Consider the following 27839-nt stretch of genomic DNA (forward strand, 5'->3'; position numbering starts at 1 on the left):
CAACACAAATCCTGGCTTGTGAGGAAATGGACATTTTTTTTCTTGCCTTTAATCCCTCCAAAGAAGCAACAGGTTTGGCAGTGATGGGGAAGAGTACTGGGAGGCAAAGTCTGGTAGGAGAGATTTTGTCAGACTGGCCGTGGGGTCCAGATTGTTTTGGCATGATTGCCCTGCACCCTCGTGGTCTCTCGCTGCTTAGAGAGGTTGGAATCGGTGTCTCTGGAGGAGAAAAGGTGGCTCATCACTTGAAGTGGAGGTGGCCCGGTGTCCCCTGCCTACTGCCCTTCTCCAAGCTTCAGTTGCGAGGCCAGGCTTGCTGGGTTGCTGACCTCCATCTTTGAGATGCCCTAACGCCTCTGGCTGGGAAAGCTCAGCCTCACCCCACAGGCCATTTCAGCCCCCTGCTATGGCTGGAATAACAGTGAGGTGTATTTCTGTTTCAGGGACAGCCCAACACACAGGGAGCAACCCATAGCCCCGACCTCCCAGCCGGTGGGGAAAACACCAGGAGAACACAGCACGAACCTCAGTCCTGCTGAGCTGTTGCAAAGAACGTCCCGCCAAGTGGGTGAAGCAAGCAAGAGAGCAGAAGGAGTATGGCAGAAATGGTAATTAAGGCTGCTCTTGGGCTCACATGTCAAACCACAAATTGATTAGATAATCAGGACCCAGCCATAACAGCGTGTTGGCTGCTTGCCTGGCCCTTGTGAGTCAGCTGGGCTTTGCAGGCACTGCAGGCAGCCCGGGTGTCCAGGAGGGGCAGAGCTGTGGCTTTATGGCCTGGGATGAAGACGATGTTCCACACACCCCTCGGCTTCCGCTATCTGTGCTGCTCGTGCTGGCTCCAGCGTCCTCCTGTCAGCGGCCTGAATTATCTTCCTGGAGGACAGGCAGTAGTTACCGTGGATTTCCTGCATCCCTTCACCTTCAGGTGGCAGGTCTGGTCCTTCTGCAGGCAGTCCTCTGCATTTGGAAATAGGGTATTTCTTCTTTCTGTCATTGGAGATCTGGGTTGGTTCTGCCAAATTCCCAAAATTACATCTTTGCTCTCAATCTGAAGCAAAATGTGGAAGGAAGGTCCAACATCATGCCCTTGAGAATTTCTGCTTCAATATGGCTAATGACAGCATTACACTTGTACTAATTGCAAAATGTACCACCACGGTAGTGCAGGAAGATAGGGCAGGCTTTACTGCAACAAGCAGGTTAACACCAACTTTCGTCATCAATCCAACTAAGACACAAGTCTCCAACCATGATCCTGCTGAGCTGTAAAGTCCCTTTATTCAACAGAGGCTGAATCAAGGCAAATTCATTCTGTGAACAAGCCAGAAAAGAAACCTCCAAGTACCAAAATTATGTGTCTTTTCTCCATGCAGCTGGTTTCCTTGGCACAAAGGGTGGCTGATGAATTGCAGAGAGGGTCACACCAAAGCTTCATGTAACCCTTGTTTCTGCTATTGGTCAGTAGCAGATGCTGAGAATAAACTATAAAACCAGACTCCTCCTTTTCTCTATATCTGCATCAGCAACACACAGAGAAATGAACACAGCAAATTACCACGTTCACACAGTGCAGTTACCATTAGGGCCACTGTCTTTAAAAGCTGCTAACGAACAAGACCTTTGCAAACTTGTTTAACTCTTTTCTTGTTCCACTTTTAGCTGCTCTGCTCCTATGGTAATTTGATTTTGCCTTATTATTTGATGCTGAGAAACAAAAAAGTGTTTCTCAGTCACCTTCTCCAGATCTTCCAGGATTTACAGCCTGTTCTCACCACCAGCCACCTGTCTCATTTCCAGTCTGATGAATCCTTCGCTATTTAAGCAGTTTTACTGTGGAACTTGATCTGTAACCCCGAGCACCTTTGTTGCCCTTCCCTGATGTTTTGTTTCTATTGATTATCTTTTTTTCACTCAATACACTCAGATGCCAGAGTAGAGGGCCCACTACCACTGTACAAGTATTCTTGGTTATTGCTGGGTAGACTTATCTGCATTCTTCACTGCTAGGGTGAAAAATACTGCTCTTGACCAAATAATTAGATACAGAGCACCAGTTTTTCTAGTGGAGGGGATGCTTCAATGTACATGAGAGCAGGGGAAGATTTACTGGAGATGGTGGCCAGAATATGGTTTACCATGTATGCGATCTAGTATGCCACTCCAAAAGAGCGATGTTATGCATCTGTAGAACTGGGTTTCTGAAACGCCGTAGCAGGGATGCCCCATGAAGGCTGGCCACACTGTCTTCACACCCAAATGTAATTTCTTGCTTTCAAAAATTATTGCCCAGTTGCCTGCCTGCCCTCTTTTCCTCCTGGGAGACTGTGGGTCTGTATTTCCTACAACACAGGAGATGACCAAGGCGTGCCCGCTCATGAACGGCGGATGCATGGGCAGTCAGGAAAGCAAAGCCGACAGCACGTGGACTCTTCCCAACTTGCCCAGTAAGTGCACATGGACAGCTGCGACGCCTGCCGCCAAGTCTCCACACTCCTGTATACCCTTGTAAGTAATTCTTTCCTGCTGTTTTTTTCAGAGTGCAGACAGCTCAGTATCTTTTTCTGAAGGTGAAGTACAATTGCTATACCAAGATGGTCATGACCAGAAGTCAGTAGCTTGACAATGCGTTGCATTAATTACGGTTTATTTTCCAGAAGGCAAAACCCACCTAGTATTTCTTGTTCAGGAAGAATTTTCTCACTCCCTTTAATCCTGCAGAAAGACGTGGCTGACTCGAGACTCAGCTCTGTGTTTTCCAGCACGCATATGAAAGCGTCTGCTGGTCTGGGGCATCTCATTTTAGAATCAAGATGAACATATTGTAGAGGTAGATTTTAACCAGGGACTTGTACACTTCTGCAAAGTGGACTCTGTGGGGTCTGGTGCCACACTGCAGAAGTGGAGGCACTCCCAACTGCTGGGCACTGGAGGATCTGCAGTAATGGCTCTCCCGGCTGTAGTATAATGCATGTGTACACCCCAAAGCTCTTGCACCCATCCCGTTGTACAGCACAGTCAGTAGCAGCCATGCAGTCACCAGCCATGCAGCTCAGCTACCCTTGTTCATTCAAACAGTCCAAGGCTGTGTGTAAGAAGATTTCTAAGTACTAGCAACGTCCTCAGCGACGGCTAAGAGACCTTCATGAAAACAGATTACCAGGGCCTGGACTTTTAAATAAGCAGAAAATGGCCCATGCAGAGGTTGCCCACTGTGTGTAAATGACTCAAGAGCGCAGTTCAAGGCAAAGTGATTGCTACGAGCAGTTCTTTCCTCACAGCAGCAGATTTCCTCCCAGGGTGAGGTGAGTCTGCCAAAGTGCCCAGTCTAGACTGGATGAGAGGTGCTTTAATGGCCCGACGAACCAGGCCCAGACAAGCTATTAAAGATAAGCCTGTCCTATAAATGTCAGGAGAACTGCAGACACGTCCCTGCTGTGCCAAAGATGTAAAACATGAATTCAGCTCCAGCATGTGAGGAACTGGAGCCTGTGGGACGTGTGGCACTGCTCCGGCTGGACAGCTGCCGGCGGGGAGCTGGCTGTGGGGGCTTCGTACGACAAACCAGGCAGGACACAGCCAGATCGCAGCCACCGCCATGCACGAGGCCCCAAACAGCCCCTGGGTCTGGCCCATGAAGGACAAGTGGGCTCCACGGCCTCAGAGCTGATCCAGCAAACCTGCACCCAGGCACTCACATAATGTGATCCCTGCAGCTAGCATCCGAGGACAGGATAAACTCTTTTCAGTTTTGGGGTTTTATTTGGTTTTGGTCAGTCGCCATGCTGAGCAGGATAACATTCTTGGGTTTTAGCAACTTAGCATCAGGGGCAGCAAGGTGGGGAAGGTGCCAGGGCCCTCCCATCCCCAGCCAGGAGTTTTGGCGTAGAAACAGAGGATGGGGGCTGGCAAGAAGACAGGATGTTATTTTAATTAAGAACATCAATTATTTCAGTCTTCCCAAAGATACAGAGGTGGATTGGTTCTGATAGTCCTTGAGCCAATTCTGACCCACTATAACATCAACAAGAATCACTTGGTTTGCCAGGCCTGATCTTTCCCCTGGACATCGTGTGGAATAACATGCCATGAGTAAAGGCAGAAATTGTGGAGAAAAACTGCCCTTGTCCACTGTGATCCTGAACTGATAACAGCAGCTGCAGGACCTCATCTTTTAGGACGACCAAAGGCATTTGCCACAGGTCCTTGTATCCATAGACCTGCTGCCTTCAGGCCCAGGCACGGAGCTCACGCAGCTGGGGAAGGAAGCTGATCGTGCTCGTATGAATTCTGTAGTAAAATATGGTAGTGATTAGAAAATGAATTTGATAGGAACTGCAGGAAATTTGCCCTGGAGTGAGAGAAAGTCTATTATTTTAGGGGGACAGTCACTATGGCTGGTGGCAATGCAAAAAGCAGTCCTGTTTCTGGTTCCCACCCTCTCCTTCCCAGCAAGGCTCCACTCAGCATGCAAGGCAGCACAGGTTGCCTTCCCTTTCCCCTTCCCTTTCCCCTTCCCTTTCCCTTTCCTCCTCCCTTTCCCCTTCTTCTCTTGTTCCCCTTCCCCATTCCCTTGCCAGACTCCACCACAGCACACCATAGAGCTGCACAGCACGTCCCCGTGCCACATCACACCTTGCTGGCGTTCAGAGGGCATGGTGGCATCATGTTTGCCGCAATTACTGGCTGATGGTAAATAGCTGGTTTTGCTTGCTTCTCTCGAGCTGAATTCCTGCAATCTAGATGTGTAATGTAATATGCAGGTCACTCTCTTGAAACCCAGGCTCTAGTTATACACCGCCTGAAGGAGCTGGAGCTTCCTGGTGCCATGGCTCAGCCCCACTGAAATCCCTGAGCATTTTGGAGGCTTTTAGAGCAGATGGAAAAAAGCTGCAGCTGTGGGGGAAGCTCATTTATTGAGTTATTGCCTTACATTTACTAGTACTCAATACAAGTTGCAATGTGCGTGCAGTAACACTTTCCACAGACACAAAAGCAACACCGTATATGTAATACTCCATAATTTCTGGGCTTGAGATGTAAGGAGGCTGCCTCCTTCTAGTAGTAAAAAACTACTACCCTTGTACTCCTGCAAAACAAGAAGTGTTTATATCACACTTGTAAAACCTGGAGCTAGGTGTGTGTGTGTCTTTAAGTGAATCAGCATGTCATCCCTGCTCTATATGGACTTTCTGTGAGCAGACAGCCATCTGCCTAGCTGCGATAGCAGACAAGGATCACTTGGGTTCAAGGTTCAAAGGATGATAGTAGGCGAGACCTGCGCAAAGGAGAGCTGAGCAGTGAGGGAGTGGGTCTTTGTCACCCCACTCAGAGAGACGTGCTGGCTCTCAACCAGGGTCAATATGTTTGTGGCCCCAATAAACTCAGTGTTCATCAGTCTTTTCCCTATGTCTTTCAAATAGTTCAAGGACACAATTTTCCTGGCTGCGTGGCAAGATGCATTCGGTTGCATGTTGGGCAAACAAGCCTTTTCCATCCTGGTTGCAATTGCTGTGACGTGGTTCTTGGCTTCTGCTGGAGTCTGACTGAGACTGGGAGGGTGGATTGCACTGATCCAAGAGCTCAGTTTAATTATTTGCAAAAAAATCCTCCAGAGTCCCCTGTGGCCTGGGCCTTTCTGATGGCTTGGAGCCATCCTTGCAAGTCTGGGAGTCCTGGTCAGACAAACAATAGTTGGTCCAGGGACAGCTGAAAATATGAAATGCAGAGGTGGTGCTGGGTAGGATGGAGGAAGGAGGAAGACCCACGTGCCGTGGGCCTGGCTTTCTCACCCACTACATAAAATCCCAAGGCTTCTCAGCTCTTCTCACCTCAGTAGTTATAAGCCTGGCTGAGGGTCTTGCAGAACAAGACATTTCAGAACGGCACTGAATACTTAGCTTATTTTTTATGCAAAAGAATTAATAACATTGTTAGAGTGATGGAAAACCGTAACTAACTCCCATTGCTATTAATTGTTGATGATGACCTTTTCTCTTGGAGTTGGGGTGTATCTCAGTGGCCTTGCTAAACTTGCTGAAACCTCACTCAGATTTTACCTTGGTTCTTGTTGCACAGCAGTTGCTTTGATTTGACTTTTTTTTTTTTTTTTTTTTTCATTATTTCAGGCCAGAAGAAACAAAGATCCTGCCCAACATCCTGAAGAAAATTGGCTGCACCCCAATGGTCCGAGTCAACAAGATTGGGAAGTCCTATGGGCTCAAGTGTGAGCTCTGTGAGTGTCCCCTTTCCACCAGGTTTTTCCGTGCCATGAGGTGAGGGTGAGGGGCGGTGTTGGAGGGGGGCTTCAGAAGAGGCTCTGTGGAGAGCAAGCAGAGACGGGGAGGGCCAGATGTGGCACGTGTTGGGTATGCTTATTGGGTTACACTACAAGTAATTTGTCAGAAGAAACAGGGTGCTTTCAAGCTGCAATGAGCAGGAAGCTAATGGTAGTGGAGGCATCTCTATCCCCAGATAACTGCAGAACAAGCTCAGAGCAGAGTTGGCCTGAATTTGGGGATGGGTGGATGACAACATGGCAAGGGGCAGGGATGCTGCAGCACCCCTGGTAGCAAGTGGCATGCACAGGAGAGACTGGCTGAGCCTTCTCAAAATGTGGTGGCTGGGACAGGGTGAAGGGCACAGCAGGACCCTTCCTGCAGCCTGCCCAGGCAGAAGGAGCTGCAGAGACCTGGGTTTATCAGCCACACAGGTACTAGGTCCTGGTGCTAAAAGCCAGGCCAAGGTGCTGGCTGCGGGGACAGGTTTTCCTGCAGAAGCCAAACCCCCTGAGGGGATGTTAGTGTAGTGCCGGTGCTGTCTCAGGTAAAGGTTGTTTTTAGCCTGTTCCCCTACAGAAATAAGGATGATGTGAGTAGGCTGTCTCTGCGTATATGGACTTTTCAGTCTCTGTTCCTTTAGCTTTGGTTGTCTTCCAGTACTCGGCACTGCTGAGGCCACACCTTGAATCCTGTGTTCAGTTTTGGGCCCCTCACTGCAAGAAAGACATTGAGGTGCTGGAGAGAGTTCAGAGGAGGCAATGAAGCTGGTGAGGGGTCTGGAGCACAAGTCTGATGAGGAGCGGCTGAGGGAACTGGGGCTGTTCAGCCTGGAGGAAAGGAGGCTGAGGGGAGACCTGATCGCTGTCTACAACTACCTGAAAGGAGGTTGTAGCATGGAGGGGGTTGGTCTCTTCTCCCGAGTAGCAAGTGGTAGGATTAGAGGAAATGGCCTCAAGTTGTAACAGGGGAGGTTTAGATTGGATATGAGGAAAAATTTCTTCCCTGAAAGGGTTATCAAGCATTGGAACAGGCTGGCCAGGGAAGTGGTGGAGTCACCATCCCTGGATGTGTTTAAGACTTACAGATGTGGTGCTTAGGGACATGGTTTAGTGCGAGAATTAGGTTAACAGCTGGACTCAATGATCTTGAGGGTTTCTCCCAACCAAAATGATTCTATGATTCTAACTTTTAACCCTATTTAATTAATTTCAGCCAAATTGGGCAGAAGGACAGTAAGATTCAGGCAGTAAGACCAGTGAGTGTCATGTAGCTGGGTAGGAAGGAGACCTTATGAGTGCACACACCCAGTAGAAGGGCACAGCAGGACCTTGCGATCCTGTGTGGCAGCATGGATTCCACCTGGCAGCCAGCCCCCACCGGCCAAACAGCCACATGGAGCATGCTGTGCTCTTTGGTCAGATCCCTTCTCAGGATTCGGGATCCTCAGGCCTCTAACCCTGCAGCCTCCGTGTTGCACCACCTCTCACTTTGCGGAATGAGGCCTCAGTGAAAGGTAGGGGACCATGGAGCAGAGGTGGCAGAGGCGGGAGGGCAGGTCTGCAATGTCTGGTCCTCCTCTGAAGCAGTCTATCCCTTGGAGGATGTCTTGCTGGGGAAAGCACCTAAGGGGAGTGAGAGGACTTGGTGCAAACAGCAGTGAGGAAGCCAGGGAGACCTTGTTTGCTGGGGTGGTGTCTCCCTCCCCTGGTGCAGGAGGGGAAGGAGAGCAGGACAGGCAGAGCAGCTGCACGGTGCTCTCTGAGCTGCAGGTCAGCACAGAGCCTCTTACCAAGCAAACACAGCAATGCCGGCAGCAGTTCTGTGTCAAGGAAGCAGTTCTGGTTGGACACAATAACCTTGTAATCTCTCTACCTCCAGGGATCTCTGCATAGCTGGTAGTTTTGCATTGTAGAATGTAATGATGAGCACAAGAATCTTTTCCCCGTTGCTCTGGCTGCTCAGGTATCATTGGGTTGATCATCAGCCTGAAGTAGCTATCTCTGCTGGGATGAAGTGAATGACACCCTCACAGTACCCATTTCTCCCTGTTGTCCCTGAAACAGAATTCTATACCATCAGTTAAGATGTATATGCTCATCAAAATCTTGGTGCGAAGAGTCCTCCCCCAAGCATTAGCTGTGGCGGGGCCTGATTAGGAACAGTTTGAGTGAGCCTTGAAAAGTCTCTGTTACTTGGATCTTGATAGCTCAGCTAAGAAAGCATAATTTTGGCTGACACTTGAAAGTGCCCTTTCTATTGTTTGTTTTTCTTTATGGTGCCACATTCAGGACTACAGATCATCCCTACAGAAAGGCAACTTTTTAGATACCTGTTAATAACCACTATGGCCCAGGAAAGACCATAAGACTTCGCTGTCAACCCTGACAGTGCCTTGCTCAGAGAAAAGTCCTCAAGGTGCATCGTACTGGTGTGGGACACCCCCCGCTTCCCTACCACTCTACATCTGTTGATTTTAAACCCATCCTGGACTTACCAGGCCTGCCCGCTGCCTTCAGGGTGCTGCAGGTAGACGAAATGTGGGGGAAAGATGGACTATGGGCAGGTACGCTTGTGGGTAAGCCCATGACAAGCTATGGCACTTTGTAAGCAGACAGTGGATGTGCTCCCCCCCAGCAAAGGACCATCCCACAGGGGAGGAATGGGTGTCCTCAAAGACCGGAGTGAGGGCCAGAGGAGCAGGGAGCTGGTGTTCCCGGCTGCAGCTGGTCACTGACGGAGCCTCACTTTTCATTTCCAGTGGCAAAATGTGAGTACTTCAATGCGGGGGGCAGTGTGAAGGACCGCATCAGCCTGAGGATGGTGGAAGACGCAGAGAGAGCTGGGATTATAAAACCGGGAGACACGCTGATTGAAGCCACTTCAGGAAACACAGGTGAGAAGGGTAGGGATGCTCCCTCCACTGGGGTACCAGGCAGGGTGGTATCTCTGATGTGCTGCAAGAGGGCTAGGGATTTCAGGAGCTCTTGCACTGCCAATTACAAGGTCAGCTTGAGGCTCCGTGGCTCTGGCTCCATCCTCCCCTTGGCTCCCCTCCCAGTGGCTGAGGCAGCCTGGGGTGCTGAGGTGCCTCATGGATGAAATTCCTGAGGGCCTGTGAAGGTCCGATGCCTGTGCCAGGTTACCTTGCAGCAAGGTAAACGACCTCAGGAGCTGGAGGAGTTGGGGCACTCCCAAGCATTTTCAGGCTGGGAAGCTCTTGGATATTCAGAGATTCCCAGAGAGGGTTTCCCTGACAGGCTGGAAGATAAATCATCTGGTTTTTTTCCTGATCACTGTCATCATGCTCAGGCACTAGATTATGGTGGGGTACAAGACAAGAGGGCAAAACAGAGGAGTGTCCCCTGTATTTTGTAGCCTGCACAGGACCATTGGTGCAAGTTGCCACAACCCGTTGCTGGTCCATGCACCAGTGTCCCCACCATGTCAGAGACGTGTGTGTGCACAGTGTGCTTTCCTGAGAGAACGCAAGGTGGAGGCTGAGACAGAGCTGAGGCTGTGTCCCTCACTATGCTTCCAGCCTCCCCCTCACTAGCCATGAAAAATGGGGCTCATATCCAGCAATTTTGCTCTGTACCTGCCTGTTTGCTCCAGGCACCCCAGAGCCAGCCACTCTTTCCCCAGACATCCCCCAAACATGAGCGTGAGGGGACCTGTGTGACCCTGGTACTGTTCCCCCAGGGGACTGCACTGCCTTTCTGCTCTCCGGGGGGTCACCACGCTCCTTGCAGCAACTCCCAGTGCCCTCTTGCAGGGACACCCTGCTCCCACCTTGCTTTCCCCCTCTGGCTGGGGAGCAGCTGTCTCCATCCATCACCCTCAGTGAAATTGGAGCGGAGGTCCCCGTTGCCCGCTTGCCACAGGATGACATGTGCAGCTCCATGTGTGCCCTCCCAACTGAGAGCATTTGAGGGGGAGGGGAAGGCAGTCCTGAAGGCAAAATCTCTCTCCTGTGTTTCAGAAAACAAAGGAGGAGGCCTGAGCCTCGGTGAGGGAAGGAAAGTGGTGGCCAGCCTTGCCGTTCGCTCTGTGCCATGCTAATAGACTCTTGCAAGCAAGAGGGATGCTGCAGCTTGGCTCATCTGTTAGCACATCCTTCTGTTCTCCCTGGCACATCCTAAGAGGCTCACAGAGGATGCCCTCACCTGTAGGTCATTTGTGAACATTTATAGGTTATGCTCACCATTGGAAAGAGTAGTGTAGGAAGAAATGTACATCAGTCAGCTTTGCCAAATGCTCTTGTCGACCAATTCCCTTTCCTCCCCACCACCCAGGAATCGGGCTGGCACTGGTGGCTGCAGTGAAAGGTTACCGCTGCATCATTGTCTTGCCTGAGAAAATCAGCATGGAAAAGGTCAGAGCTCTGTACGGTATTACCCCGCAGCTGGGGAACATCTCCTTCCCTGTCTCTCTCTGCCTCTCCCTTTCTAGAGATAGAATGTCCTCTCTTTTAAAGGGTAACAAGCCTCGCTGCTTTGTAGTTATTCAGAAGATTTCGTCTTGATGAAAAAAAACACGCTGTGATGGCCTGGCTGATTATCTAGTGTCAGCGGTGCAGCTGGGGTCACGCATTAGCCAAACACGGTGCATGGCTGCAGAGAAATACAGCAATATTTGCTGCCTGCAAGGGTGAGGGCTGGATGGAGCAGAGGAGAGGAAGGCAGGGCACTGGGACTCGGCTGCCAGTCCTGCTAACTCCCCCTCTGATGGCTGATGTGTCACTTGGTCTCTCTGTGTCTCTACGGTTTTCTTTAACCTGGAGACACTTATGGTTATCTGAGCCTGCTTTCTTGCATGGCAATTCAGTTATTTGCATGAGAGCTCATGATCAGGTGAAACTGCTGTCTTGGAGATAGCAGAAATCTTTGCATCAGGGAGCCAAAAGTCTGGCGACTGCTCAGCTGAACGCATGCCAGTGAAGGCAGACCTGGACCCTGACTTGGCTAAAAGCTGAGCCCTTCTTCAAATCACTACCTTCATTTCAACCTAAATCTCACTTAAGCTCAGTCTGGATCAGATGCCACCTCCAGCTGCCATAGACTTCACCTCCAGGTGCCCTGACACTCACCCACCCTTCTCTTTTGATCCCCTCTCCTCCCGACAGCCACATGTCTCTGTGAATTAATACCCTTGGGCTGATTTGTAGTCACTCCTTCCCCATTCTTGGTGAGGGAAGAGAAGGGACAAAGACAGCTGGGGCAAAGACAGCTTTAAGACCTCTTTGCATGCAGGGGCTCAGATCACACCACGCAGGAGATGCTGCTCCCTTACCCGGTTCCCTCTGCCCCTTTCCGCAGGCACCAAGGAGCAGCACAGTGTTACCTACCTCTGCTGTGCCCCCCTCCGGCCCCCCAAGTAGGACAGGGCACGAGGCCAGGCTTGAATCCCTGTGCCAGCTCCAGGCAGAAGGTCCTGGGTGCCAGGAGGATGTCAGAGATAGTATAACTGAGAATCGGACATTGTGTCTCCAAATGCTAAATGTCTCCCACGTGCAAAGCTCCTCTGGCATCTGAGGCTGCCATGAGTCTGCAGGTTCGGATTACCAGCGGTATGTGGGATCACTCGCGTTAACATCTACTCTCTTCCCTCCCAAAGATCGATATTCTGAAGGCTCTGGGTGCTCAGATTGTGAGGACCCCATGTGCCCGCTTTGATGCTCCGGAGTCTAACATTCGTGTTGCCTGGAAGTTGAAAAGTGAAATCCCAAACTCTCACATCCTGGACCAGGTAAACACCATTCCTTCACTGACTTTCTTTCCAAACACAGTTTATAGTCTGTGCTCCAAGTGTGCTTGTGTTTGGGGGCTTGATTTGAACCAGCAACAGAGGCAGATTTCATTAGTGTTTTATGGTATTTGAAATTTAATCGCTCCTCTGTAAAGCACTGTGTGACAGAAACAAAATAAGGGACACTTCCAAACTTGTAATACTTCTGCCAAAGCCTGGATGTGGGTGAGGCTGGGTTTTCTTGCACACTTCAAAGGCTCCTAAAATTGCTTCAGATTTAACTTTGACCTGAAAAAAAACCCCACTTTTTATGCCTGGCTAGCCATCTCTGTTCTGCTTCAAAAATGAGCCTCATGCTCTAAAAGGCAAGCACCAGTGATTCACACCAGCAGTTCCTGCAGCACTGGGTCTGTACAGGAGGGCACTTCTCCCTCTGGTCTGACCCCGCTGCAGGAGCATCCCTATAAGGAGTAGGGAGCCCCCACAGTGCAGAAAAGTCAGGGAAGTTCACTCCTTTAAAGAAAAAGGGAGCTCAATATCTGGATATGTTTTTCAGAAGCAGCCTGGTCTATGGGTGTGAACATGGGATGCACACATTTCAGTGCTGTACCTGTGTCCCACCTGTAGTAAATCCCTCTGTACATGCAGGACAGCTACTCTGGCCCACAGTTCCCAGCCACCTAACTTGCTGCACTGCCAGCCACAAATGCCCCTAAATGACAAAACAGTTCTCAAAATTGTGTATATATATATATATGATACTTGAAAAAAGTTTTCTAATATTTTTTTTAGGAGGGATTTTTTTTTCCTCAGCTTTTAGGAGTATTGTGGGACTGTGTTTTCAACTTTTTCAGGACAACAGAAAAAGCTAAAATGCTTCTACCTAAGCAACAGCTAAAATACCGAGGAGCTCTCTTGCCTCCAGCAGCTAGGGCTTTAACAAAACCACCAGATCCCACAAAACATATGGGACAGCCCCGCCACTCCCTAACTAATAGTCACCAACTGCCAAAGAGTGAGTGGTTTTGGGCACATTTAATCTTCCAATGTGGACAAATCCTTAGAAACCTGTCCCAAAGTGACAACCGGGAGGAATACCTGTGACCTGGCCTGGTCAGGTTGCAGTCTACCTCTTGCCAAGGACAGGGAGGAGGGGGGTGGCTGCATGCTTTGGGTAAAGCTCATTAGGAGCTATTGCTAGTTTGGTATTTGACCTGTGCTTCAGGCAGTAACTCACGCTGTTCTCTGTTGTAATAAACAGTATCGAAATCCAAGCAACCCTCTGGCTCATTACGACACCACGGCTGAGGAGATCCTGGAGCAGTGTGAAGGTACTGTCTGCGCTGCTGTTTCTATGTGCTGAGGATGTGCAGAGGGCTATAGCCCTCTCTGAGAGAATTGGTTTACACCATTTATTGTTCTAAATGTCTAGAAATGGCCAAAAGGGCCTCTGTAGTTGAAGCCACCCTTGATAATACTGATAAGTGGACTGTGGCAGCTTTACATAATCCACTCCAGATCCACCTGAGCCTGCAAAACTTCCCTGCTACAGCCCCCCATTTCAAAAGCCTGAAGGAGGAGACCAGAGGCTTAACAAATTCAGGCTGTACCTAAGGAGGAAGAACCCATTTCTCAGAGGCTACAACATCTCTGTGACCTGTCAGCTGAGAACATGAAATGGCCCAAGAGACCTCACTGAGGAATATAAGTCCATCAGGGCATGACGGGCTGCATCTGATCCAGCACACTCATTTGCAAATCAAAATAGACTGAAACTTCACAGACTAATGACATTTGATGTAGCAGCTGGGGGAGTTTAAAGGACTATCCCAGTCCATGCCTGTGCAGATAGAAGTGAAATTTATTGACAGTATTGGGAGGACTGCAAAATGTAAACAGGACTCAAAGGCTGTAGCTGGAGAGAAGTTATCGTAACAGTAAAGCAGCTGGGAAGCAACAGGAACAAGAAAGTCCCAGCCTTCCCTCCGCTACAATATTTGGATTTGTTCCTACTGACTGCCAGCAGTGAATTGCAAGTTCCCTTTTCCCGATGTAGCTGGAGCATAAGGCTCTGAAGGCTTGACTCTGATTCTGCTCCTACCAGTCCTAATTCAGGATAATACGACTGATGCCAGTGGGGCTATATGTGACTGACACAGGTGCCATGGCAGAGCTCTGCTGTCTCTCTGCTGTGGGTGCTAACGCTAGCTGAAAACTTGTGCCTGTTATTGACATGTGCTGCTACTCATGCGCATGCTTTGCTTCATCGCGGTGTGGTCTGAAAGGCCCGGAAGTGCTGAGATGCTCCCTCCCCCTTAAGCCACTAGATGCCAAAGATGCAGGAATCATGGACATCAGTGGGAGATCTGGAGGTCACCTTCAGCTCCCTGTGCTGAGGCAATATTAGCTGTGCTCAGATCCTGCAAACTTATCCAAGCTTCTCAGCAGGACCACACTTTGGCCACCAGCATGACTTATGACTACACAGGGTTGTAGCAGCTGCAGGGCACAGGGTCTGCCTCTGCGCAGGGCCCTGAATAAAGGCGAGACTGTGCTGGAGGCCATGCTGAATCCCTGCACGCCTCTGTCTTCCCTAACCTACAGGCAAGGTCCACATGGTGGTGATTGGGTCTGGCACAGGAGGCACCATCACTGGCATTGCCAGGAAGCTGAAGGAGAAGTGCCCGGAGTGCAAGGTAAGCTGGGAGGCAGGGCTGCGCGCTGGGAGTCCTGCCCCGCCCTGGGTTTTCCTGCCTGTGCTTTTCATCAAGCCTAACCCCATGGCTCAGCTGAGCTGGCAGTTGTTGTCTCCACTTATTTGTTTTTTTCACAGTGAGCCTGGTTTTTGCTGGAAGCAATTTGATGTGCTCAGCTTGACCTAGATCCACCTGAGTGCCTTAGAAGTCAAAGCCTCCACAGCCCCATTACTAATCCCACCCTGCCCAGTGCCATGCCCTTTGTAGGACAGTCAGATGTCCCCTGCAGAAGTGGCTGGCCCAGCTGACAGCATTACTGCTTCTGCTCATGGTTAACCTAGCTGCTGAAAGCTCCTGCTCTAGAAGCTCTGTGAGGGACAGAGACTGTGCATGTGCTTCTCATCTACTGCTGCAAAAGCCTCTGTGCTGTCTGGTTGACATCAGTCATAGGTGCTCATTCTGCAGAACCCGTGCTTCAAGGAAGACTGGAGGCTTGTGAGCAATCCCTGGTCCACCAGAAGGAAATTGACATGGTGTAGACCCAGCCACAGGAGAACCTGGGCAGGAGATAACCTCACTGACTGCTTGAAGCTGCGTGTGGAGCAGTGTCACCATCCCTTCGCAAGCCAAATGCTCAGGGAGGCAACCTCAGCCCATACACTGAGCTATAAGCAGCCAGGGAGGTGCCACTGTCAGCTAGCACACCTATTGGATGTTTGTGGCCATGGGTTTCCCCAGGTCTGGGCTAGCTGGCTGGCTTTGCACTGGGGCAGATTAAGGAGCACTCACACTATTCTAAGAGTTGAGCTTTGGAAGCAGCAGGCTCTGCCAAAGGGGTTACAAGAAACACCTTGAGAGTGATAACATTTTATGCCACCAGTCGCTTCTGCAACAGCTGAACTCTACCTCGGATCTTCTTAAAAAGCCAGTGGGAAACAGGACCCTTCTGTTCTGGAAGATCTCCATGCTACCAGTGGATAGGAATATTAATATCATGGGAAGGAAAACATTGCAGTTAAGGGCATGAGTAATGTCTTCCTTTGAGCTGTGTGGTTGACTATTTCTGAACTCCTCTTGTGCCCTCTTCCTTCCCTCGAAGATCATTGGTGTAGATCCCGATGGCTCCATCGTCGCTCTGCCCAGTGAGTTGAACAGGACGAACACGACAAACATCGAGGTGGAGGGCATTGGGCACGACTTTATCCCTACTGTCCTTGACAGATCAGTAAGTGGCTGTGTGATAAAAGGCCTCTGTTTGATCTCTGGCTTTGCATCCCACCTGGTCCCAAGTTCAGAGGTAGCCAGCTCTGGCACCTGGCCGTGGCTCATCCCTAAGGCTACTTGTGTGCCTTCCCAGTGCAGAGTTAGGACTGGGGCCTCAGCCCTAAAGCATCTCTCTGAGTAAATCTGATTATAACTGACCTACAAGGAAAGGTCAATTACAGTGGCAAACGAGGAATATGCCACAGTATCAGCCACCTCAGCTCACCCTCACTGATGTTCAGAGCATGCCTCTTGTGTTATGATCACATAGAAGAGGTCAGTCTGAGGCTGCTCTTCATCACGTTAGTGCTTCCTGAGCCTTTGCTGTCGTAGGCACCACATGCACACAGCAGAAACCCTGCAGCATTTATGGGCTGGAAGACAAGATCTAAGCCATGTAAGACAACAGATCGTGAATGTTGTACAGCTTCTTGTCAAGTTTCTTCTCGTTCTATCAGTTGCCACCAGGCATAGGGATTTAAAGCCCTGACTCAAGATGCCTGTGCTTCCCTGGCCTCATTCTTAGAAAGGTCCCCCACAGCCCCAGACCCCGGATTCTTTCTGTTTTCTGTTGTTGTGCAAACAACATCTCTGCTGTTGGTGCATGGCTTTAGAGCTGTGACCTATAATAACCCAACAGTCTTTTCGTAGTTGGATCTGATTTTGCCTGGTAAAATCTGGACCATTAGTGTCCAGAACATCATGAACACCACTCCCTCTTCTGCATCCTAACTCTGGGCCTGTCAGACATCCCCAGCTCTCCAAGGAAAGGGTGCTGGCTGGAAAGGCTGGCAGGAGTGCCTATAAGCAATGTCATGCCCTCTGGTCCAAGGATGCCTTGACAAATGCATTTGCTTTCAACAAGTGTGGAAAGCAACTCAGAGCTGCCAGATGTTGTAGGTGTCAACACCATGGCACGCCTCAGAGAGTCGGCACAGCCTGAAATAACACTGCCAAGACCCAACCTTCTTGCTTTCTCTTCAGGTGGTTGATCAGTGGTATAAATGCAACGACAGAGACTCGTTCCTCATGTCTCGCAGGCTGATCAGAGACGAGGGATTATTGTGTGGTAAGCACCAATGACAATAATTGTTTCTCTTAACAAACTTTATGAACATCATCTTTTTGGGACCAAAAAGCTTCGGGCTAGGTGCTCTCTGCATTTTGTGTCTGCTGTATGGTTAACAGGTCTGAGTGGCCGGACCCTGGGCTAGGTTGCTGTGGACTTTAGACTTGTGGCAGTGAGTCCGTGGTCTGGGATCTGACTCACGGGCCACAATAATTATAGAAGCAATAACTCTCCTCTTACCGAAGCACTTTTGCACATGGAACTGGATCTTCAGGCCTATCTCTGTGTGGTGTAGTGTTACCCAGGCTGAAGAGAGGATTAATGGGACTTGGGGCAGGACAGGTGGGCTAAAACTGTCGCTCTGCTAACAGCTCTGTAAGGCTGTACTCTGTCATTGAACAGTTGCCACACTAGAGGTGCCAGGTTTGGACCAGGAAAGTTTGAAAGTAAAGAAAGTGTAAGATGTTCTTACTGAGTATTTCTTCCTGTGCCAACAAGCTGCAAGTGATCCCACTGGCTTTCTAAAATGAACAGGTGCCCTCAGAGAGACCCTGCCTGTACCCTGAGAGCCTCAACACAGCATCAGCCTTTTTTCAACTTTTCCTGCCGCTGAGCAGATAGCTATATGTTTGCTTCCAGGACCAGACAATATGCAGGCTTGTAGTTACAGCTGATAAAAGTCCTGCCTGCTCAAATCAAGGGAGTTTTGAAAAACATCAGGCCATTGGTAATGACACACTTAAATATTGATTTAACCTAGCAGGCACAGAGTCACTGTGTTTCAATAGAAACCACTTGCTGAACTTAACTATAATTTGTGAATAGCTTCATGTTCCCTGAACTGCATTTTTCAGGGCTGTTCCTCGTTTGTTTGAAAAATGTGACCCAGTGCTAATTAGCCTGCTGTAAAATACGTGCTGCCTTGAATGTAGTGTGTAATTGGCACACAGATAGTGGAATGTGTTTGACTTCCAGTACTCAAACTACCGGTGGAAGAATTGCCTCCGTAAAGCAGGGACCTGCTTTCCCTACGTGCAGCAAACCACATGCGTGCACACAGACACAGGGAGCGTTTAAGTCTCCTCATCACGTTGGCCTGGCATTCCAAGCATGAATGTAATGTTTATGGTTTTTTCAGTCTTTACAATGCATTTAAAGCCAATCTTTGATGGCCAAATATGTCAGCCAGAAGCTCTAGATTTGGCATGGTCTTCTCCTCACCCAAACGAAGGGTATGGCATGGGCAGCAGTGGTGTGAATGTCCCCATATTGAATCTTTCAGTCCTTGGACTGCCCACAGAATCACCACAAGAAGCGGTTCATAAAGTTCATAAGGTGACTCTTATGCTGCCTCTAAAGCCCATGGCCAAGAGCCACCATATGAACACATCCCTTCTGTCCCTTGCCTCTTCCCAACCCTAAATCCTACAAGGCTGTGGGGCCGATTGTCCTCCCACTTCCAGCATCTTGAGCTGCCCTGGTGTACAAGGTGTCACCTCTGCTACTGCTTTGCCTGGGTGCCCCCACACCATTAGCTGGGGCAGTGCCGTGCCCCTCACGCTGGGACTGTGGCCCTGCTCCCTGGGCAGCCAAGACACTTGTCTCCCTCTTCTCGGTACCCATCCAGGTGGCAGCTCAGGTAGTGCCATGTCCGTCGCTGTGCGGGCTGCCAAGGAGCTGAAGGAAGGTCAGCGCTGCGTCGTCATCCTGCCCGACTCCGTCAGGAACTACATGTGAGTTTCTGGCTTCCTCACTTGCTTTCCAGTGTTGGGGTGGGAGCTCCCACAGCTGCCTCCCACGCTTTCTGCATATGGCCTGGGCTGGGGCCGTGGGGCCCCTCAGTGACATGAGCTTAGCACTGCTGAGCCCAGGTGGTGTGGGCTGCTGGAGAACCACCCCAATAATTCAGGCTAGACATGAAGAAGACATTTTTTATGATGAGGGTGGTGAAACACTGGCCCAGGTTGCCCAGAGAGGTGGTAGATGCCCCATCCCTGGAGACATCCCAGGCCAGGCTTGGACGGGGCTCTGAGCAACCTGATCTAGTTGAAGATGTCCCTGCTCATGGCAGGGGGTTGGACTAGATGGGCTTTAAAGGTCCCTTCCAACACAAACTATTCTATGAATCTATGATTCTATGATTCTAACTCTGATAGCATGGCACCTGGAGTGAGCCCAGAGCTGGGAGTCTCCCTGGAGCAGCTCACAGGAAACAAACAAACAAACAAACCCACAATAAAATGCACAACAGGGAGAAACAGCATACTACCATGGCAAGCACCAAGAACTGGATGTTGGGACACTTCAGTTTTATTTCCTCTTGTCACTGACTTACTGCGTGGAGCAGGAATCAGTCAAGCTATAGTTTTTGAACTTGCATGCCCAAAGTTAGGAAGATAAACAGCTGACATGCTTCTAAAAGTTACTGAGCACCTACAGCTCCCGTTGACCTTAAAAGGTGCTAAGAGCAACCAGCTGTGAAAATCATGGGAGCCCCGGGGCAGTGCTGCGGTCTAGTGCATGAAACAAAGCACGACTTCTTCTGGAAGGCTCACAGACTCGCTCTTTGTTGGTGATTTCTAGGTCCAAATTTTTGAATGATAAGTGGATGACAGAAAATGGTTTCCTAAATGACGTCCAGGAGCACAAGCCTTGGTAAGACAACTTCGCTGGTATAAACTGCGGTAAGGGAATCAGCTTTCTGAGTCTGTAAATTATTATCTTCAAAGGAAAAGATAATCTTTTAGTATTTAGAAAAAATGCACTTAAGTCCCAATGCCTCTGGGGAGGCTGTAATGTCAGCTCTCTTCTTTTGAGTAGTCAGATATCCCAGTTCTCCAATCAAAGTCTATAAAGGAGCCATTTCTGTCTTGAAGTTGCTGAACTACTCCCATGTGACAATCATTGTCCAGGCCACCTAAACCCTGCCGAGCAGAACAGCTGTGGTGGACATCTAGCACCACTCAAAACCTCCTCTCTTTACTCTACAACTGATGCTCAAAGGAACATCGGGCCAGAGGGGAGATTGGTCCCTCCTGTAGCAAGCACTCTTTCAAACAGCCCTCGAGGTCTTTTCAGGCAGGGAACAGTTCATTTTCATTTTCCAGAGCTGTGGGACAGAAAAGATTACCAACTCAGCTGTCTCTTGCACACCATGGGGGAAAACATCCCCTCAAGTCAGGGAATCACAGAAAAACTGCTGGTGCCATTTGACATGTGTCTGGGCAAATGCTGGTTGTTTAGAAAGCACCTAGTCCCACTTTAAAGACAGCAGGCCTTATTGATGTCACCTGCTCTTTTGGGTTACTATAACCAAAGATTATTGCAAAATATTTCTTAAAAACTTAATACATTTCCAAGGCCTCTCATGCCTAGTTAGAATTGCTATTGGCCCTTCCAGCCTCTATCATTGCCCGGCCTTTTCTGCAAGGACAAAAGGCTGAGTTGAGTTGGGAGTTGCTTGTGGTCCCCAGCAAAGAAGCGTGGCTTGTCCCTCATAAGTCACACGAGCATCTCTGCCAGGCTCTGTCCTGGAGAAGCTGCAAATGCTGCATTTTGAGGACCAAGGATACAAACTAAAGAAGTAAAACTGATAGGCCTCCTCCACTCATGAGCTTGAAGCCAAGGCCTCAGTATCTTCCTTGGATTCAGGACAGCTGAGCAACTTGCCGACTGCTTGCCTCAGCCCTGCCTCTGACTCCGAAGTTGTATGACCACTGGGTGTGGGGAAAGCTTGGGTTCAACAAGACCTGGTCATAGTGGAATTGTAGCGTTACTGCTTTTGGGGACAGGAGTGGGGTGAGCTTTGCCGGCAGACAGAATATCTCTGCGTGGGTGGTCTCACCTCCACTGGCCTTGCCTCCCTGAGCAAGGCTCACAGCTGCGCAGCAGAAGGTAACAGCTTGGTGCTGCCATTTGTCTTCCAACAGGTGGTGGAACATCAAGGTGCAGAAACTGAATCTCTCAGCCCCTCTCATTCTCCTCCCAGAAGTCAGCTGTCAAAAGGCAACTGAGATCCTCCAGGAGAAGGGATACGACCAAGCTCCTGTTGTTGCTGAATCAGGGTAACTATTTTTACTCATTACTGAGATGACCATTTCCATGGGAAAAGCAGCCACGATGAAGCTAAAGAGAAAGTCCCATTTACTTATTCAGTGACGGGGCTCTTGTGTTGGATTCTGTGATGCATGTTTTTAAAATATCATCTGCCTCCTTGTGAAGATTTATCAAGAAAGCTCCTTAGAAGTGAGCTAGTTAAGGTCAACGCCAAATCCAGTACCTACTGGATTCAGCAGATGTTGGATCAATGCACAGGCAAGGGGAGGCCAGCGGAGAGGTGGGGGCTGGGTGGGAAACTCACTCAGATAAGCAACTGGAGAGCCCACAGGCTTTACTTCTCACAGCTGCTGAGTCTTGGACTGCAACAGAAGACTTTAACTGCTGTTAAACTTGGTAAGGACAAGGATTTTCTTGTCCTGCTCAGATGAGCAAAAATCTGATGGCAGCAGCAATTTAGTCACTGACTTCAAGGGGAGCAGTTCAGCCCCTACATTAAATGCGTGCCCTACCTCAGGTCTGACCTTTTGGAAAACTCCCTGTTCCCTTGCAGACTGATTTTGGGAATGGTGACCCTGAGCAACACCCTCACCTCGGTGCTGAGCGGAAATGCACAGTTCTCAGACCCCGTTACGAAGGTCATCTATGACCAGTTCTCAAAGGTACCACTAAGGCTGTAACTGGTGTCAACTGCTTTTTGGGGACAGAGAAGGGGGAAGAGGTGCGCCACCACCCTGAGGTGTGAGAGGACCTAAGAGAAAAGACAGGGAGGCGAAGGTAGAGAGAGGTGGGGAAGGCAATGGGGATGTCATGGATATGAGAGTAAGGACGGGCACCTGCAAAAATGCTGCTGAGCCTGTGGGGTTCAGACATGGAAGCTTTCATGCCAGGGGCAAAGCATGTGAATGTCCACCCCCATTCTGACATCGTCAGAGGATTCCATCAAACCAGGGATTGTCCCCATCTGAAAGCACAGCCCAGACACTCCCAGGGCTTGGCAGGGCTGGGGCAAGAGGCCTGGGCTCTGACAGGACACAGGGCAGGTCCTGTGGGTGTGCAGGTGAGGGATGCCTGGTCAGATGGCCATCAGCCATCCAGAGATGGAGTGAGGTAAATGGATGGTGTTTTAGGGGAGCGGGAGCCACTACCCCATGCTGGTCCATGGAGGCCCTTTGGGCTGGGAGGAGACAGAGCTGTATTTCAGCTACAGCAAAGGCAGGTTTGCAGGTTGCCTGCATCTCCTCCGATCTCTCCAGAACAGTGTGGGTAGGTGAGGCGTGCCTGATCCTGGTCCAGCTGGCTGCCACTCTGCACATTCAGGGCTACAGTCAGAGGCAGGAGTCAGGATCCCTGATGCTGTCCTTTAAATGTGAAGTGAAATGTAAAATGGCTTTTTTTGTCCTGTTTAGATTGGCCTGGAGGACAACCTTGGGAAGCTTTCCTGCATCCTGGAGAATGACCATTTTGCTATTGTTGTACATGAGCAAATGCAGTGTAGGTATCTGCAGAAGAACTGTACAGGCTTTGCACGAATGTTTGAGAGGGGAGAGGGAAATTCTCAAGCTGAGCTTGCGCAGCTTTTCCACACGTGCAGCCCCTGAGCCTTTGCAGGAAGAATTTCTGCCCTGTGGCTCTGCAAAGCCCTGGAACTGCCAACTATTCGCCCATTTCCTTTCCTGACACCACAGGGTTGAGGAGAGAGGGCGCAAGTCTTAACCACAGGAGCCTGGGACCAGCACACTGTGGGGTGTGTGTCCTGCAGGAGCACTTCCCAGATCCTGGCCATGAGACCTGCATTTTCCCCCCATGCAGGGGTGATGCTGAAGCACCCAACAGCTCCATACCCTCTCCTTATCTCATGGTTTTCCATGGAAGCCCACTTTTGAGGTTGCAAAGGTATTTATTATGGGATCTCATCTAGTCCCCTCCTCTGACAGCTGAGGTGGACTGCAGGCAGCAGCTTGGAGTGCAGTGTACAGATGTAGGTTCCGGCCTCTAGTATTTGTTTAGTCCTTTGACCTTGCTGGTTGTGGGCGAGAGACAAAACATGGGGGATATTAGGGATCTCCACAGATTTAGTATCCCAAGGGCAAGATCGAAAAGAGCACTTGGGTACATTAGATAAAGCTTAGGTGGAATTCAGACATGTAGCTGCAAGGGCAAAAACTACATAGCCTGCATCCTACCGCTTAAAGACCTTCTGCTGTCCATGACCAGAGGCTGTGCCATCTTCTCTCAGCTCCCCTGTTCTTGCTACTCTTGGAGACGCAGCCAAGAGATGTCCTCATGCCTGTGTGCCCCAGGGGGTCTGGGTAAATTGGTATGCTAAGGGGCCTTGTGTGCTGGGTGCTATCAGATACCTACCCTGGAGGTCCAGGGTGAGTCAAGAAAGCTGAAGATAAAGGTGTGGGACTGTGCGCAAGCCCTGTGGTGGGGCATGTGTGTCAGGCGCCACAGTACACGCTGACGTGTGTGGCCTGGGACATCTGTGTATAAGCTGTACCTGGATCATGGCTGGGCATAGGGGTGCTCTGCCAATTCGGAAGCACCATGAGATTAGTCCTATAAAGCAGCTGTACCAGGAGCTCTGGTTTATTCTTAAAGCACTGTACAGCCACCCTCTCCTTGGTGAAGCAAACTGACCCAATAGAGTCATGTGCTGTAGGACCACATTAGGTTGCTGACACATCCATAGCAGCAGGGATCACACCTTGTTGCTCCTCTGACCGAAACAGGTGTGGTGACAGATGCTGTTCTGCAAGTCTGACCTAACACAACTTTCCAGTAAAACTATACTGTAAAACTTCTGAAAGTACAAATTTGGCCTTATCTTGAGAGAGTTGCTTTGTTTAAAGTGTTAGCAACATCAAAAAGCAGTCAGAAGACCCATCTTTAGGTCTTCTAAATTAGAGCCGAAGTTATATTGATTTTATACAGTGTGGTTCTACTGATTTTATGGGATTACACACATTGAACATGCAAAGCATTCCTATGGTGCTCAGCATGTGATATTGCACTGTATCGACTCCCAGCAAAGGGCTGTTTGCTGAACTCAGGGCCTCGAAACCCATCGTGCGCAAACATCCCAGCCCCTCTGCTTGTACCTCCGTGGTCTGCCGCCCCGAAGCCCCATCAACTCTAAAATTGGCTTGCGAGTCCAGCCGCGTTCCCACAAAATGTTGCAAACAAAACTCGGTCATTCAAAACTGCCTTTGATGCACATTTCCAATTCTCCCACCAAAAATAATGCTAGGCAGAATTTCCTCTCTCAGCTATGCTGACATATAACAACAAAAATCTATTTTGTATCACATTTTTTATATAAATTAAGTGGTATCTGCAAATTAAATGATACCCACCAAAAAATATCAGCCAGCTGTATGCAGTGCCTCTTGCTCTGGTTTTCAAACAACACCTGTTTTCTTTTCCAGAGCTGCTGTTTTAATGCTGTCATGGTTAACCCCTTATTTATTACTTTCTTCCCAGGCCTTCAGAGCTTGCATTTTATCTCATGTTTGGACTCTGGTGGCTAGTTTAATTTTTATTTAAGAAAACATTTATCAGATAGTTAAAGCAATGGCTGCAATGCTGTTTTATTAATGGAAGTGTAAGACATTATGAGAACAGAGACGGAAGTGTGTCACTGCTGCTCTTAAGGAGTGTCATTAGTTTGACCTGAAAAGTTTTGTGGTGATAGAAGCAGGACTGGAACAGAAGTTTAGTAAAAACAACTGGGAAATTAAGTTTCCTGCTCTGGTAAAGGGTTCATTATTTGCAGCGAAAACCTCCCTGATGTGATCCCAGTAACCTGGCTGAGGCTGCATCAGTCATTTTTGTTGAGGCAGAGCAGAGACAGCTGCTGTGTCCATTAATGTTTTATTTTGATAAATCAATAGCAGCCTCTGCAAAGCTGGAGGCGGGGAGGGTGTTTGTTTGGTTGGTTGTTTTGATGTGGTTTTTTGTTTCATTTTGGTTTTGTTTTGGTTTGGGGTTTTTTGTTTGTTTTTGGTTGGTTGGTTTGTGGTTGGTTTTTGTTTGTTTTTGTTTCACTAGACTGGTATTTTCTGTGCTCACAGTCAATGGAAATGGCAGTTCCTTCACAAAGCAGATGGTGTTTGGTGTGGTCACAGCGATGGACCTCCTCACCTTCATCAGCCGAAACGAGAAGAAGTAGCAGAGCATCTTGGCGGCACCTCCCTCTGCTCCTCCGGCAAGGCCAGTCATGCCCCCCCCAGCCTGAGACACCTGGCTGAGGTTTCTTGCTGGTCTCATCTAGCTGATCGTTTCTCAAAATGACTAGGTGAAAATTGCAATGTAATAACTATTTGTCTGCTAAATGCCACCCAGAATGTCACTAAAGAGAAGATAACTAAAGAAATTGCCGTGTGTTGTTACATGGAATGTCCTAGCACGGGAGAGGTAACACGGCGGGGTGGAAATGGGAAGGGGATGATTGTACTTTACTTAAAAGGGGTCTATAAGAAAGATGGGGACAGACTTTTTAGCAGGGTCTGTTGCGATAGGACAAGGGTAATAGTTTTAAACTAAAGGAGGGGAGATTCAGGCCAGACATGAGGAAGAAATTTTTTACACTGAGGGTGGTGAAACACTGGCACAGGTTGCTCAGAGAGGTGGTAGATGCCCTATCCCTGAAGACATTCCAGGCCAGGCTGGACGGGGCTCTGAGCAACCTGATCTAGTTGAAGATGTCCCTGCTCATGGCAGGGGGTTGGACTAGATGGCCTTTGAAGGTCTCTTCCAACCCAAACTATTCTATAATTCTGTGGTTGTTATCACCCAGATTTTAGCAGGTGGGGAGTTTTGGTGTGTTTGCCAGCAGTAGGTACTGATGCACTAGTGTTGCAGCTGCTGCGAATTACCCTGGTCCCACTGGGGCTGGAGCCTATCTCCACCGCCAGACAACCAGGGCTGAGGCAAGCCACGTCATGGCTGCACTCTCCTGCCCCTCTCCAACCCCCGTGGGGAGGGCTGCAGGCACCCCTGGGAGACCCTCCTTCTCCTCTCCTCCACAGGTCTGTTTGAGGGCCATGGAGGGCCCTGGAGGAGTGATGAGGCGGGGGGAACCAGTGGGATGTGGCACCCCAGTATGCAAAAGGTGGGGATCTGGGCAGGAGGGTTGGGAAGGGACAGTCAAGGACTGTGAGAGGCAGGGGGGACGAGGTCATGGGCAGGTAGGGAATGGTCACTCCTGTAGCAGTGACTGGCCTTTGGAAAGCACCTTCCTCACATCTGGGGGAGCTGGTGGCACTGGCTGTCTCGTGCACTGTCCCACAGGACATGGCAGTGAACAGAGCCCATTCAAGAAGACTCGTTCTCATGCTACAGTATCTGAGAGAGGGGATATGGCTGCATCCCTGTGTCCTGTAGCAGTTATCTCATGAACACGCATCCTGAGAGCTTGTTATCAAGGGGCAGAGGCAAAGGAGAGGCTGATCTTGATGTTGCTGTCCGAGTGTTATGTTCCAAGAACTGATAACGAAGGTCAGAAGAGCCATTTGCCATGGGTGCAAAAACATAAATGAAAGCAAATATGAAAGGAAGGTTGTGATACCAAACTAAGCACCAATGAAACCTGGTTTGGGGGAATTGCTCTCGAAAGATGCCAAGAAGTTTGCAGTCTTTCCATATGTCTTGGGAGCTGCCCTAAGGGGACAACAACCAATTCTGAGCTTGGGTTGCTGCTAAGTGCCTAGTCCATACTTTCAATCTAATCTAGTTTGTATGAGACTTCTGTTAAATAATAGAATCCTGAAATATTTATATTTAGGAAGAGTGTCTCCACTGTCTTCTGTTTCTTGAGTGACACAAAGTATAGCAGATCTTCTGCGAGTTTTTACTTGAGTAATAACCATATTTGTCCAGAAAAAGTAAAAACTGATTAGCTTGACCACATTGTATTGTATTTATTTTAGCAACTCTGATGCAAGCTGAAGGATATTTGTCCATGAACGTATTCCAAACTCACATGAATAAGTCTTTAAGTGTCCCAAAATGCCATGAAGCCCAGAACTAAGTCTGAATCTGGACCACTTTGAAGCCTGGGACATGCCAGACCCTTCCTGATGCCACTAGCTGTAATACAGAATCATTTAGATTGGAAAAGACCTTCAAGATCATCGAGTCCACTGTTAACACTGTCATTAAACCATGTGCCTGAATCTCATCTATGTGTCTTTTGAACACCTCCAGGGATGGTGACTCCACCACCTCCCTGGGCAGCCTGTCGCAATGCCTGACAGCCCTTTCTGTGAAGAATTTTTTCCTAGTATCCATGCTCTCCTCTGTGGTAGACCTGGCTGTAAGAGGAGGGGAGATTTGCCTCCGCCCCACAGCAAGGGACACACCTCTCTTTGCAGGGACCTCCTCTTCACTGGGGATTGGGACCGTCCCTTCCAAGCCCCAGCTCCCCCACCTCTTCTGCGAGTACCCCGATGGAACAGCTCTTGACCCAAAGGTAGCTCATGGGTTCTAAGAGCAGGTGTGAGACCACTCCTTGGGCTGCTCCAGAGACACAGGCACCTTCAAGAGTGACCTGTCTGTGCCTGGAGGCTGCTGACACCCTATCCCAGAACAAACTCCTCTAAGTGCACATGGAAACAAGTCCCTGCATGCTGGGCAGGTCTCTCCCAGGGGGTCAGGGAAGCTCTAGGGTGCCTGGGTTGCACCCGACAGCTTTGCAGCAGGAATGACAGCTCCGGGCTGATG

General features: G+C 49.4%; 1 protein-coding gene across 1 annotated transcript; it reads left to right on the forward strand.

The window, feature by feature from the left end:
• Positions 1-596: 596 nt before the first annotated feature.
• Positions 597-27446, forward strand: LOC135986320 (cystathionine beta-synthase-like). The gene is made up of 16 exons (XM_065630283.1): positions 597-608; positions 2357-2511; positions 6132-6238; positions 9043-9177; positions 10577-10656; positions 11898-12029; positions 13291-13360; positions 14634-14725; positions 15825-15950; positions 16973-17057; positions 18685-18790; positions 19641-19712; positions 20987-21121; positions 21667-21775; positions 22523-22607; positions 25190-27446. Exons 1-16 carry the CDS (start codon positions 597-599, stop codon positions 25285-25287), a joined length of 1599 nt encoding a protein of 532 aa, XP_065486355.1. The 3' UTR covers positions 25288-27446.
• Positions 27447-27839: the final 393 nt, after the last annotated feature.

Source organism: Caloenas nicobarica, chromosome 1 (genome assembly GCF_036013445.1).
Source record: "Caloenas nicobarica isolate bCalNic1 chromosome 1, bCalNic1.hap1, whole genome shotgun sequence".
Taxonomy (NCBI): domain Eukaryota; kingdom Metazoa; phylum Chordata; class Aves; order Columbiformes; family Columbidae; genus Caloenas; species Caloenas nicobarica.

Excerpts from the sequence above, each read along its gene's own strand:
- LOC135986320 (XM_065630283.1), top strand. Across the intron at positions 6,239-9,042 it reads TGGGCTCAAGTGTGAGCTCT|TGGCAAAATGTGAGTACTTC; the intron begins GTGAGTGTCCCC and ends TTTCATTTCCAG. Across the intron at positions 12,030-13,290 it reads ACTCTCACATCCTGGACCAG|TATCGAAATCCAAGCAACCC; the intron begins GTAAACACCATT and ends TGTAATAAACAG.